Source organism: Heterocephalus glaber, unplaced genomic scaffold (assembly GCF_053883595.1).
Source record: "Heterocephalus glaber isolate CG9 unplaced genomic scaffold, H.glaber_assembly_v1.0 deba00001610, whole genome shotgun sequence".
NCBI lineage: Eukaryota > Metazoa > Chordata > Mammalia > Rodentia > Bathyergidae > Heterocephalus > Heterocephalus glaber.
In genome coordinates, this window is record NW_028258381.1 from 6,214,363 (window position 1) to 6,229,000 (window position 14,638).

General features: G+C 48.0%; 1 protein-coding gene across 1 annotated transcript in view; it reads right to left on the minus strand.

Moving 5' to 3' along the window:
* Nucleotides 1–14,638, minus strand: part of Thbs2 (thrombospondin 2) — a 32,725-nt gene that overhangs the window by 2,304 nt on the left and 15,783 nt on the right. The window contains exons 10-21 of the mRNA XM_004868838.4: nt 14,183–14,356; nt 12,864–12,991; nt 12,632–12,784; nt 11,597–11,815; nt 10,199–10,306; nt 9,022–9,181; nt 8,122–8,240; nt 7,309–7,543; nt 5,765–5,992; nt 5,096–5,367; nt 4,402–4,499; nt 2,895–3,034 (exon numbers count right to left, since the gene is read on the minus strand). Coding sequence (XP_004868895.2) covers nt 2,895–3,034; nt 4,402–4,499; nt 5,096–5,367; nt 5,765–5,992; nt 7,309–7,543; nt 8,122–8,240; nt 9,022–9,181; nt 10,199–10,306; nt 11,597–11,815; nt 12,632–12,784; nt 12,864–12,991; nt 14,183–14,356 — 2,034 coding nt within the window. The remainder of the gene's footprint in view (nt 1–2,894; nt 3,035–4,401; nt 4,500–5,095; nt 5,368–5,764; nt 5,993–7,308; nt 7,544–8,121; nt 8,241–9,021; nt 9,182–10,198; nt 10,307–11,596; nt 11,816–12,631; nt 12,785–12,863; nt 12,992–14,182; nt 14,357–14,638) is intronic.

Sequence of the window (14,638 nt, forward strand, 5' to 3'; positions counted from 1 at the left end):
GGGCAGATGAACAAATGAAAGGATGGTAGGACTGACTGATGGGTGGATAGATGAAAGCATACAAGGCTATATGGAAGGGAGGAGGGGAAGAAAGGAAGGAGTGAGGGAGGATAGGAGGAAAATAGAAGAAGAGATGGAAGGAGGGATGAACAAATGGAAGGATGGATGAATGGATGGACTGATGAATGGAAATATGAAAGGGCCGATGGATGGATATTTGGAAGAACGGTTTCAAGGATAAATGAAATGATGAAAAGATGCAAAGATGGATGGATGGATGGATGGCTTTTTGGATGGATGAATAGTTTGGATCGTGGGTAGATGGAAATATGATATGTACTGAAAGGTATCCTAACAAAAGGAAAAATGAAACTTTATTTGTGATTTTCAGTGTATGATTTTTGAAAATCACATCTGAGCCTTATTTCCCTTGTCTATAGAAAACATAGCATCAGACTAGGTGAGAGTAAAACTCTCTTTGAGGATTATAATACTTTGATTCAAATATATTCCTAGAAGTATAACTGAAAAGGAACTCTTCTGTCCCCATCACTCTATGAAGGTATAGAAAATACAGGAACCTGTAGAATTTAGTGAAGTAGGATGTGTTCTATAAATAATCAGAAAGTGTTTGTTTGGCACAGCACTGACATAGACTTGTTTATCAATGGAGTAGAATGGAGGACATAGAAACCCTCCCAGACACATCCAGCCATCTAATCTTTGAAAAGGGGCCAAAAGCATGTGTTGGATGAAAGCCTATTCAACAAATGGCACTGGGAAAATTGGCATCTGTTTGCAAAAGTTTGAAGCAGGTCCCATATTTCTCACAATGCACTATACTAAAATCAAAATAGATCAAATATTTAAACATTAAAATAGAAACATTTAACCCACTGGAAGGAAAATAGGTAAACACTTGAAATAATAGGTGTAGAAAATGATTTTTAAAACAGAAGTCCAATTGCACAAGAAATAATATCAAGAATCAACAAATGGTGTTACATGAAATTAATAAGCTTGTGCCCTGCAAAGGAATCAATTAGTAGAGTGAAGAGACAACCTCTAGAATGGGAAATATTTTTGCCTGCTATCCTTCAGTCAGAGAACTAATATCGAGAATACATAAAGAATGCAAAAAAGAAAAATTAGACCACCTGAAATAAACGAGCAATCATTAAATAAAATAGACCCAGTCAAGAAATGGGCAAGTGAAATGAACAGACACTTCTCAGAAAAGAAGTGCACATGGACAATAAACATATGAAAAATGTTGAACCCTTCTGGTCATTAAGGAAATGAAAATTAGAACAATGCTAATATTCCATCTTACCCACAAAATAATGGCTATCATCAAGAAGTCAAAGAATAACAAATGCCAGAAACACTGTGTTGAAAAAGAAGCCTCACTATACTGTTGATGGTACTGTAAACTAGTAAAACCACTATGGAAATAAGTATGGATATTTCTCAAAGAACTGAAATTAGAAATTCCATATGATCCAGCTATCCCCCAAAGAGCTTAAAACATCACACTACACCAATATATGCATACCAGTGTTTATACAGCACAATTCATAATAGCTAAATGCTGGAAGCAGCCAGTATATCCATCAACATGCAAATGGATAAAGAAAATGTGGTATCTGTACAGAATGGAATACTACTCAGCTAAAAAGAAGGATAAATGTGAGACATTTGTAGGAAAATGGATGCATCTGGAAAATATAATATTGAGTGAAATAAATCAGACACACTGGTTTAAATAATGTATAGTATACCTCATTTGAGTAAGGCAAAGTACAAAGAGCACAATAAAGGTCAGATAAAAGACATCAAAAGGACGTATGGGAAGGGATCCAGGAGACAGAGGGAGAGGGGAGGGGCAGTAAGTAGATTTAAGCTATGCCATGTACAGGATTCTAATAACTTCAACAAATATAACTATGTGTTTTAAAAATGAAATAAGGGCCGGGGATTTAGCTCAGTGGTTTCACCACCTGCTGTGCAAGTGCAAGAACCTGAGTTCGATCCCTGGTATCAAAAAAAAGAAAGAAGATTAGTAATAACAATAAGAATGAAAATAGGAAAAGGGAATTTAGAGGAACAGGGAGGGCAGTACTATAGGTAGAAAGGGGAAAAGAATTACAAAAAGAAAGGAGCTATATTATTTACCTGTACCCACTCCCAAGGTGAATGTAAACTTCATGTACTGCAAACATGTACTAATCAAAAAATGAGAAAAAAAACTACCAGGTAGAGTAACCCCCAAAGTAGAAGGACATGGTAAGTAGAAATTAGAGCCCCATGAATTCTGATAGAAGGCCACCTTGAGCAATCTATTTATTATTTCTACTGCATTCCATCTCCTTCTGAACTGCTCTTTCTTCCTATCTCTCCTCAATTTCAAGTTCTCTTTAAATTAAGATTTCTCAACTCTGGAGAAGGCTCATTGAGTGATTCAATTTGTTTTCTGTTCCTGTTTTTCCTTAAGTCTGTCACAACCAACATCAGTGTTCTGAAAATTACTTGACGATATAGTTTAATATCCAAAAGAAGCATTAAATTTCACCACTCTGGAGTTAATCAAATTTGTGGCTGAAGTTGCAATGTGATTTAGAAATAATGGTCTGCTATCATGTTTTTAGACTGTTAGCAAAGTGTGTTACAGAAACAAAACTTTCAAAAAAAAAAGGAAAGAGAAAGTGTTTATTCTTTCAAAAGCATTCAGTTTCAATTTAAAACAACAAATTAACAAACAAAATAGAATGTGTAATGCCCAAACACAGCCTCTGCTAGGAAGAGGCAGGTGCTGTGACTCATGGGGTGACACCTGGGGTCCTTGTCCAGACCTCAGGAAGGAGGCCCAAGCTGCAAGCCCCCTCTGTACTCACCTCTGCACTCGTACTTAAGATCTGAGAAGTAGACCATTTCTTGAGAGAAGACAAACAGTCCCAGGCGCCCACCAGAGTAAGTTTGGTCATAGATCGGTCCTGAGTCAGCCATGACCTGTTTTCCTTCATGCACTAAGACTCTGAAAACATGGGGTGGGGAAGAGAGAGCTTGAATTCTGTGAAGCACATTAATCAGGGATGCAGGTTACTCAGGTTGTGCAGGACGCCAAGTTGGCCAAGAGGGTTCTTGAATTTTCTACCTGGTGTTGGGGATGGAGTGCGGGGCTTCAGACATGTTAAGCAAGCGCTCTGCCACAAAGCCACACTTCCAGTCCATCACAGAGGGGCCTGAACCTCACCCCTCACTCAGGCTCTGTGAGGCCTAGCTGGGCTTGCTCTCCCCTCACAAGCCTTGCACAGCACTGACCTGAGGGGTCCTTCTTTCCTCCAATCCCTGCCACTCTGTACTCGGGGTGTATGGACAACCATCAATGCTGCTCACAGCAGTCTCTGCCTTAAGGAGCCAAGGAACAGAGTGGACAGTGAGGGGTACTCCTTTGTGGCCTCTGGGGACAGGCTCCCTTCCTCTTCCTGGAGGAATGTCCTCCTCACAAGCAAGGCTCTGTGAGGACAGGGGTCTGCCCTCCTGCCCTGCTCAGTATGAAGTGGGAACACTCCAGGGAGCCAAGCTCATGAGTGAACACATGGGGCCTGTCCAAGGGACATCACACCCACAACTCACACACTCTCTATCTACAACAACCTCACACTCCTGGCATCTATAAGGAAGCCAAGAAAAGCTACATAAAGTGTTTGCTTAGCACATGCAAGGCCCTGGGTTCAATCACTAGTAAGAGGAAGAAGAGAGAGAGGGAGAGGGAGAGAGAGAATTCAACTGGTGCAACTGAATCTTATTAACTTTCTGCAGGAGAGAGCAAAGGCCAGGGGAGGGGAGGAGGGAAGGGGAAGAAGGAGGGGAGGAGAGGGAAGAGAAGGGAAGGGAGAAGGAAGAAGGGAAGGGAAGTCTTTAAATTGTTCGTTTTTGTTTTAATCAAAATCAATTACAAATGCTGTTAGGCCAAGGTCACAAAACTCCATTGCCTGGTATTTGTAACAGTTTTAGTCACACATGTGACTGCAAGCCCAGTCACTTACACATCAGGAATAAGAAGGATCTGTTCTCCAGATGAAGCACAGGTGGATTTTGCAAGGATGCAGTAAATCCACCTTGGCTTCTGCCCTGACCCTGCAGCATTCCTGAGGAGGTCAGGTGCCTATCACCGTCAATGTTGCCCCCACAAGACAAATTGTATTTTCTCCTTTTCAGCAGTTTTTATGTTTTAAATAAGTCATTCATAGTAGAGATGCAAGATAGAAAAGGGAACCCATTAGAAGATGAAGAATCAGAGAACATCAAAGTCAGAATTTGTGTATTAGAGCTCAAACTTGCCCTCCCATGGGAAGACATCACTTAGTATAGATGTGGTTGGCATTAAGCTTCCCTTACCTCATGTATCCTGTCTTGGGCCTGTGGATCAGGTGCCACCGATAGGCGGTGTAGTCCTTCCAGCCAATGTTTTTGGGGTCATGCCATAATGTCCTCACCTGAGGAAAAGCACCACCCTGGAATCATTTTATCCCAAGTGTCCACCACAGCCTGTTAGTTTATACATGGGTATAAACTAACCATGATTCTGCAAGGTCATCCTGCATTCAGCCACCTGGCCCTCTGACACATGGTAATATGGACACAGCACATACAGACTCTGACTCTCAAACTATGCTCTGAACTTGTCACAGCACTGTGTGACTTGTCCCCGTGAACTTGTCACATGGCCATCGAAGTCCATGATCAGTGGGACCGTGGTTCAGCTCTCTGAGAGCAGCCCTGGCCCAGACACAGGGTCCAGAGTCAAGACCATCGGTTCCCACAATCCATGATCACAGGCAAAGCTTAAACTTTTTGAAACCCAGCTGCCCCTATCTTTAGAACAGAGCAGAAATATGTGTAATCTGCAAGACATATTTTCCAACTGTGTTTATAAAATCACAAAGCATGCTGGCTTTAATAAATAGGTGCTCGATAACAATAATTTAAACAATTGCTGCTTGAGTTAGAACCACTGAGGGCAGAGGCAGCCTTGCTGGGATGAGCTGGGTGGCAGAACAGTGTCCAGGCCTGTGGCAGCTACCAGCCTCACCTGGCCCTCGGTGTTCCCGGTGTGCCACAGCGCATTCCGAAGGTGCTCGCCAGTGCCCGTCGTGGAGTTGACTACCTTGAGTGACACGCCTGAATAGCCGTAGGCCCGGCTGGGCTGGTCTTCCCAGTAGGTCTGGGTCACCTGCTTCCACATCACCACGTAGAATCGGCTGCTGGACTGGTAGCCAAAGACAAAGCCTGCGTAGTCGTCATCCCGATCGGTGTTCACATAAAATGTGCCACTGAAGTCCACAGACCCAAACTCGTCAAAACCTGGGTGCAAGGGACATGTGGCCTCCACATCAGTAGGACCCCCCAGAGGAGCCCAGACTGGACCCTGGATTATGGGAAAAGTGGTCTTCTCTTGCACCTAACCCAAGCTCTTTACTGAGAGAGGGATGGAACTTACAGAATGCTTTTAGACTCCACTTAGAGCTTTACACTGTCTGAAATAACACTGAGTAGCCCAAGTCCACATAGTGAAACAGCTAGCTGAATGTGACACTTGAGAGACAGGCACAAGCTCTCTGATTCTAGTGCCGAGATTATGTAGGCTGACAGTTTCACATGCAAGGAAGGATGAAGTGCTACAAAGGCCCCTGAGCCCCTTGGCATGGTCCCACAGACCTCTGTGGACTCTGAGGGGCACCTCCTGGGGCCTCAGGCTCACCTACAGCGATGCCAGGATCTGAGTTCGCCGTCTGAACCAGCTCCTTGCCTTGGTGCCGGATGACCCAGTTGGGATCGATTTGAGTGGTCCCCTTGGGGTCTAAGGGGACCATCTGGAAGTTCCTGAAGTCAGTCTCGCTAATGGCATTGTTTTCAGGGCACACATCATTGATATCTGGGACGTTGTCATTATCAAAGTCGTCTTTACAAATATCACCTCGCCCATCACCTATTTGCAAGAAATAAGCAAAAGCCAGGAGATAGAGCAGGTGGCTTGTCATCTGCCTCTGTAGTGTGAGACCAGAGAGTACATGGTCTCTGAAGCCTGTGGCTGAGCCCTGGCAGTGATGCACAGACGGATACTCTAGTCTCTGAGGCACTCATCTCGAGTGCTCCGAGGGGTCTCCACACATCTGCCATGCCATCCACCCCATGTCTGCTCATGGCAAATGCCCAGCAGGGACCTCACAGTGAAACCCTCAGGACCCACTACTCCTTCATCCTGAGCTCAGACCAGGGAGGAGACCTATCACACAATGTCCAGCTGAGCTTGTAGATACTTCTGCCACCTTTAAAAACCTCACCCCCTTTTAGTCTATTTGGCATTTAGAACTCTTACCCTGAACTGGTTTTCTCTAGAGGAATTTGGACTCCTTCATTTAGGAGACTTCTGGTTGGATCCCCAGGGGGGCTGTGGCTGCATGGCCACATGGCACCAGTTTTCAGAGGACTGTGGTGTGTGGGACCTCTAGGACTACTTCCCTGGGTATCATATAGCTCAGTGTGGTCAACCTGCCCCTGCATGTCCACTTGTTTCACAGAAAGGAAAAGATACCAAATCTAACTTCAAGTTTGACACCCTAGCTACCCAGTCCTTTTTTTCACACTGATGTCTTTGTGCTCAATATCACATGGTTCCCTTACTGCCTGGAGGGGCATGACCACATACAAGGACTTTTGGGAAACACTGAGCTCCTTCTCTTTGCAAGCCACTTCCACACAGGGCCTCAGCAGAAGCTGTGCTCCTCTGCTCTCCCGCCCAGCCAAGCTTGGGGTTTTCCTATCGGACCTCAGTGAGACTTCCCAGAGCTTCTGAGTCTTGCTGGCTCAGCACCCAGAACTGATTTCCACCCACTAAAGGGCTTGGACAGCAAATCTGTCCTGTCAGCCACCGACACATAGCCCCCTGCTGTCACAGAAGTGCTCTTCACTGCTCGAAGATATGGATATACAGGAAGGAGCACAGTGTGTCCTCAAGACCCTACACAGCTGAGCACCACTTATTCACATGGATCCTACTCCTTACTCACACTCCCCTCCATTCTGTGTTCTCTACCTCTAATTCCTTCCTGTTCCCTCTCTGGCCTCATACACTCAAATTTTTTTTCTAAGACATTGTCAAAGCCCTGAAAATCATAAAGATCCTGAATTTTTCTTCATTCCAACATGCACAGACAGGCACCACATGACACAGAGGGGTAGGGTAGGCTGGGAACCCTTGTGCTTAGGGCCCTTGCAGGGCTGGAGCCCAGGGCGAGCACTTACCATCTGAGTCTTCCTGCTCAGGGTTGAACACCAGTCGGCAGTTGTCCCTGTCGTCCGGGATCCCATCATTATCATCATCAGGGTCACAGGCATCACCCTTGCCATCATTGTCATGGTCAGCCTGGTTGGAATTCGAAATGTAGGGGCAATTGTCCTGGTTGTTCTGGTGGCCATCATCATCAATATCTTCATTGTTGTCACACTGGTCTCCCACGAGGTCGTTGTCCAGGTCCATCTGGGAGACAGAGGCAAAGGGAAAGGCAGGTAAGCCCTTCCCTGAGGATGTGCTGGCTGGACTGGCCAGCCACCTCCCTCATCCTCAGCAAAGAAGCCACTGGGCCAAGCTCACTCCACTGTTCTCACCAGCACTGGGCCTGATTTTCCCAGCCTGTGCTGCCTCCCAGCAGGGAGCTCCTCACTTAAGAGAGTTTGGTTTCCTCCCAGGAAAGAGTGAATAGCATACAGGGCAGTTTCTTTACATAGCTGCCATGATGCACCCTGAGCATCCTGTGGTAGGTTGCTCTCCCTGTCTCTTCCATGGCAGACCTAGGGGCGAGGCAAACACCTGTGCTCACATCATGGAAAAACAGAGAACGACCTGGAGACCCAATCTCCTGTAGACGATGAGAGGCACCCGGCCTGTGGCCACTGAGATGCCAGAACTGTGCTAAGATGTGAGATACATAAATGTTTCCAACTGAGATTACTGAAAAGCCAGGATGTGTTGGCTGAGCTGATGGGAGTCACAAAGGCACCTCCTCTACATAACTGCCCAGAACCCGGGACCTGGCCTGCTTGCAAGTGCCCTGTCACCTGGTCAGGATTGTGCATCAGAGGGCAATTGTCACAGTGGTCACCCACGCCGTCACCGTCTGTGTCTCTCTGGTCAGTATTATAGACGTAGGGACAGTTGTCTCGCTCATTGAAGACATCTGTTGACATTCAAAGACAGCAGCAATAGACTGGGTTTAGGAAAGGGGTGCTGCTTCTCCTATCATGTTAAACAACATACAGCCAAACTTTCGCTTAATAATAATTTAAAAACCTGTGTCAGAATGTGAAGACGATTAGCTTTGTGGAAGAGGAGACAGGTGAAGGCCTGATCAGCTGCTGCCTATGCAGGGCTTGCCTGATCCCTGAACTCCTGAGGAAAGAACAACCAGGGGTGGGGGTGGGATGGTTTTGGGCCTTGGGCTCCATCCTGGAGGCCAGCAGGTCTCAGGCAAAGTGTCAACCTGGAGAGGTGCAGAGGTCGCATGGCACACCTTCACATTCCGCCAGAGGCAGGAGCTGGGCAACAGGATTTGAACAACAAACACAGACCTAAATGCCCCAGGTCCCAGAAAGTCCCCTAAGACCTTTCTCAGAGCCAGTTTGAACAGGCAAGGGGCCAGGGTTCCTGGGGCTCAGAACAGAGGAGGCCATGAATGGCTGCACCAGAAGAGGAGACCCGGGCTGTGGGCCCCTGTGCACACTGAGCTACTTAAGGAACCATTTCACCTCCTATGGGCAGGTAGATGAAGAAGAGCCTTCCCCAAAATTCAGAATAAAAAGCAACCCTCACAAATACTCCCAGCAGTTTTGGTCCAAGACCCCTCAGATGCCAAACCCCAAATAATAAGAACCCAGTCTGTGCACACTCAGGAGACACAGCCCCCTGACTTCTTCCACAGTGAGTTGGGGCCTGAGAAGAAGCCCTGGTGGGGCACTGACCATCGCCGTCAATGTCCACAGAGCAGGCATCTCCCTCGCCATTGTTGTCCGTATCAATCTGGGCAGGGTTGTGCACATAGGGGCAATTGTCACAGCGGTCTCCAACCTCGTCCTTGTCATAGTCAGACTGACGGGGGTTGAACAGCAGCTGGCAATTGTCCTAAAAATGAAAGAAGTGACTCAAGAAAGGGCATGGAAAAGGTCACTGCTAAAAGGGGTTAGAATTTATAAGTTAGAAAGAAAACAAAGAAAATAAAAACCACAGCCCTCACTAACACCTGTGATCCCTCAATCCTTTTATAAATATTTATCCACCTGCTCTCTGGTTACAGTTCTGAGGTTTCCTGTGACAAAGATGATATTCCTTCTGCTTCCCAGTGAATGAGTGGATGGACGGATGAAAGTCAGGTGTGTGAGTGCCTGGGACAGAATCAAGGCGATCCACCCTGGCCGGTGTCACACCATGTGCTGACTCGTGACACTGCCTGTATGCGGCAATCCTCAGGGCCAAGGGGAGCACCAACTTCTGACACCTCAGCGTAAGGAAGCGACATAGATGCACAATTAAAAGTAAACCAAACTGAGAACATTTTCTTGTAAAGCACCCTAGGGGGCCATGCTCCAGCTGCTCTGCTGTTGTAAATGACCTGCTGTCTGTTCCTGACTTGGGAATCACTTGTGCACAAAAACACATTGAGATAATGGCATTGGAAGGACTACTTGGTGCAGAGCACTAATCTCATCTGGGCATGGTGGTCCACATCTTTAATCCCAGCACTTTGGGAGGCTGTGGCAGGAGGATCAAAAGTTCCAACCCAGCCTGGACAACTTAGTGACTTAGCAAGACCCTGTCACAAAATAAGAAAATACAAAAGGACTGGGAATGTAGCTTGGTGGGAAGGTCCCTAGGTTCAACCTCCAGTACTGCAAGAAGAAGGAAGAGCAGGGCAGGGCAGGGCAGGGCAGGGCAGGGCAGGGCAGGGCAGGGCAGGGCAGGGCAGGGCAGGGCAAGGGAAGGGAAGGGAAGGGAAGGGAAGGGAAGGGAAGGGAAGGGAAGGGAAGGGAAGAGAAGGGAAGGGAAGGGAAAGGAAGCGAGGAGAAGAAGAAAAGAACCCTGTTTTCCTGTGGCCTCTGCTCCTGAGCTCACGGGAAGCTGTCACAGGGCACTGTGCCCTACCTTCTCATCGCTCACTCCATCATTGTCATCATCCTCATCACAGGCATCACCAATTCCATCCTTGTCAAAATCTTCTTGTCCAGAATTGGGGAGTTGGGGGCAGTTGTCCTGTAATTACAAAAGGCATGATAATCATGAAAACATTCAGAAAAGCCCCTTCTTTCCACATAAAGGTAAAACAAAGCAAGAAGTGTGGCTCTGCAGATGTGAATGTGGGACATCTATGCTCAATAGGAAGCGGAGAAATAGGCCCATGCCATTGGGCCGGGGCTGTCTTTGCTGTCCGGATACTGACTTAGCAATCCTGTCACCAGTGCCAGTGAGCTGAGACAAAGGCACTGCATTCTGAGTCCTGGTCCAGGGATGCTGGCTGCCAAAGGACTGCGGAGACAGGAGGGGGATGAGTCTATTACTTCCTGCAAGAGGAGAAGCCACGCAGAAGCTCCAGCCCTTCCTCCAGAAACACAGAGCCAGCCAGCAAGTCTTCAAAAAAAGGAGCCCTTGTGGGTGTGTATGACCTGTTTGTTAACTGAGGCTCAGAACTTGAAACCACCCCCTATTTCCTCCTCATAGAAAGCAAATGGGAAGTGGGAAGCCTGCTCTCAATTGAGTGCACCAACCCAACTGCGGGAAGGTGCATGAGGCTGCTGCCTTGCCCCTCGCTCAATGCTGAACTCATGAATTCAGAATGTGAACATTCAGATGCACCTGGACCCCCAGGTCCTGGCCACAGGTAGGGAGGAAGACTGCTTGTAGTAAGAGGCCTGCAACACAGGGGAGCTAAAGGAGGGGCTCAGACCTGTTGTAACCCTTTGGGCCAGACGCTTGCATGATGGGGACAGAGCCAGGCCAGTCCAACCCACATATCCTTCATCCCGTAATTTGGGAAAATCTTTGACCAACATACTGTTGTCTAAAATACAGAACACACGTGGGACATAGGAGGAAACCAGCAACTGTAGTTTCTCATTGTTTAGACCAACAGGTTCTTGCTATGTGGGCTCCAATTCCTTGCCATGATGTAGACCTGCAGTGTTCCTCAAAGACCCAGATACTGAAAGCTTTGTCCCAGCCTCCAGCACCATAGGGCAAGGGACAGCCTAAGCAGGTGGCCTAGTGGGAGGGCATGTAGTCACTAGGGGTACTCTTGGAGAGGACACTGGGACCTAGCCCTTTCCTTTCTTGGCTTCCCTGGCCTCATGGTCCTGACACATTGTGCTTGCTCACCACAGGCCCAATAGAGCCATGTGACCGGTCAATCTCTGCTTGCTAAGTCGGTTTCCGTGGATATTTCAGCAGTGACAAAAGCTGACCAATCTCTCCTGACTAAGAGTCCTCTCCACTATGGGAGGAGGTAAAGTGTGGGTCTATGTCAGCCTATGGGGTTGCAGGCCTCACCTTGACGCAGTGGTAAGTGGCATTGGTGGCACAGACCAGGTTGCTGTTGGGCCAGCCGTCCAGGTCTGAGTCCTCCCCACAGATGAGCCCGTCGCCCGCGTAGCCCGTCTGGCACTCACACTTGTACATGGGGTCGCTGAAGTGCCCCAGGTAGATGCATTCCGCATGCCGGTGGCAGTGGTGAGTCTTGTCCTTACAAGGGTTCTCAGGCTCACACACCTGGGGACCCAGGGGCACACGGGTTATAGACCAGACAATACAGGATGGACTGACACAGGCCCTGGAGTGACCCCCAGGGTGCAGGGGAGATCAAAGCCAGGTGTGAGTTAGAAACAGGGAGTTTTATCCTTGCAAAAAGTGTCCTGAGGCAGTTTTCCATGGTCCCTGAGCTGTGGGGACCATTTCCGAGCCTGCCTGTGGCTCAGCACGTGGTGCTGCTTGCTATGGTTTGACCATGTCCCTGAAAAGGATGTGTAGAAAGGAAATCTCCAAGAAGACTGTGATGGGAAGTGGGGCCCAAGGGACAGTGCTAGGTCACAAGGATCTCACTCTGGTGAAAGAGTCTTGCTGTTTGTGCAAGGGCTGTGGCCGAGAACTCAGTCTTGACCTCTCCTGCATTTTCTGTCTTCTGCCTCCTGCCTGGTGACAGACACAACGTGGGGGCCTCACCAGATCGCCCGACCCACGTTTAAGACTTCCAGCCTTCAGAACTGTAGAAATGAGTCTCTGTTCTTTATAAATTACCTATAAATTGCTATAGCAACACAAAATAAACTAAAACCTTATTGACATAGAGAAGAAAATTGTTACCTCAATGCTCATATACTCCTGCATAAAAACTCAGATCTGAATTCCCCTGGGGCCATCACGGGGCCCAGTTGGATGGGGTCTGGTAGCCTCATTTATGAGAGGTAGGTACCTCCCCAGATCTCCCCAACAATGCAACTTCCCCCCTTCCCTATCCCACCTCCATTTCTCAGTTCATTTTTTTACCCTAAGCTGTGCCAATATCCAGGAAAGGCCAGCCTTGCTCACCTGCTTTTCTGTTCTGGCTGCTTCCAGGCCCACTGCAAAGGGCTGGGTCCCCTTGTAGCGTGGTGGGCAGGGCAGGCAGTGGAAGCCAGGCTCAGTGTTGATGCAGCGGGAAACTTTGTTGATAGAGAAGCAGATGTCTGCAACCACAGCACACTGCGGGGATGAGAAGACATGAGCCATGGCCCTCTGATCCCCACAGTGTGCCCTGTTGCCCAAAGATTGGGGCACCCACCTCGTCCAGGTCCTCACAATGAGTCCCATTGCCCAGGAAGCCCACTGGGCAGGAGCCGCAGGACCAGGACCCGTCTGGGAAGCTGTTGCACGCAGCCCCAGGGAAGCAGGGGTTGGACAAGCACCCATCTGTGGGAGAGGCAGGCAGAGATGAGGCCAGGGTGTGGTGGCACCTGCCCAGCTCAGCTCAAAGCACTGCAAAAGGAAGTGAATCCCTGCACCTGTCACCTGCCCTGTGTTGGAAGGTGGTTGGATATTGGACCCCTCATAATCATAAGAGGATTAATCCACTGGTGAGTTCATAGCTGGCTTGCTATTAGGAGATGGGATCTGATCAGAAGAGGTGGGTCACCGGGGGTGTGGCCCAGAAGGTTTATCTCTTCCCCATTCGTCCTTCTCTCTCTCTGCTTGGCTCCACCATGTCATGAACTTTCTCCTCTGTGATGCCCCTCTGCCATGCAACTCTGCCTTGGAGTCAGCCAACTTTGAACTGAAACCTCTACAAACTGTGAGCAAATAAACCTTTTCTCCTTAACAGTTGTGGTGTTGAGTATTGTGTTTCAGTGATGAGAAAGTAGCTGAGTTGAGACAATGTCTCAAAAGTAAAAGAATAAAAAAGGCTGAGGATGTAGCTCAGTGCAAAGGCCTTGGTTCAATTCCCAGAATCAAAAAATACAGACCAAAAACAGGGGGCACACACACATTGGATCCTTGCCTGTTCAGCGTCCACATTGTATTGCACGTTTTCTGCTTTCACATAAAAATTTGGAAGGAACAGAACACAGAGCCCAAAAGCAGTTGTCTTTATGCTGTTCAAACATATTTTTTTCCTCTATGTTTCCAAGTGTTTTCCACAAATACTTACACTGTGTGTGACCGTTAATCCTGACATGTCAACTCCATTAGATTGGGAAACTCTGAGCAGATTAGTAGAGCACACTCCTGCATGTGTCTGGGTGGGGCATGGATCCATGGCTTTGGGAATGCTACAAAGTCCCTCTATCTCCTCTTCCTCTCTGGCACAGTTCCTCTGCTCTGCTTCCTGCCACCATGAACTAAGCAGCTTTACTTCCATTGTGATGCTCCTGTCTTGGAGCTAGCTGACCATGGACTAAATCTCCTGAAACCCTAAGCCAAATTAACCTTTCCTTCTTTACATTGCAAGTCTTAGGTGTTGTGTCTCAGCAACAGGAAATCTAACTGATACACTGTGCATCCAAATAAAAGCCAGTTGTTTTCTCAGACACATCCACTCAGTGTGGGCAGCTCCTCAGACAACCTGTGCCCTCCTTGGTGTGACCCCTCAGCCTGTGTACCTACCTACAGGACAGCTCCTCTTGTTGCACATGTGGTACTCCTTCACATCCCCCACGCAGTCCTTTCCCCCAAACTGCGGCTCAGGGTTGTTGCAGACTCGCGCGCGCTCGCGGATTCCTCCGGCACAGGTGACCGTGCAGGCCGACCATGGGGACCAGGGGCTCCATCCGCCATCAACTGCCGAGAGAGCCAAGAAAGGGGCTCAGATGGGGTGAACAAAGTACACAGCAAGATCAGCTTTGTGAGGCACAGAGGGCAAGCTGAGCAGTGTGGGCTGCTTCCTACAAGGCAAAAGGAATTGCTTTCCTTCTCCTACAGTTGAGTTACAGGTAGGAAGGACTGATTGGGCTAAGGTCCTCCCTTGGTCACAATCAGCAAGTGACACAGATGACAGAATTATGATGGTTCGTTTGTATCTCTGAGTGAACACTCTCTTATCCGTAGCTAGAAGTCCAGGGC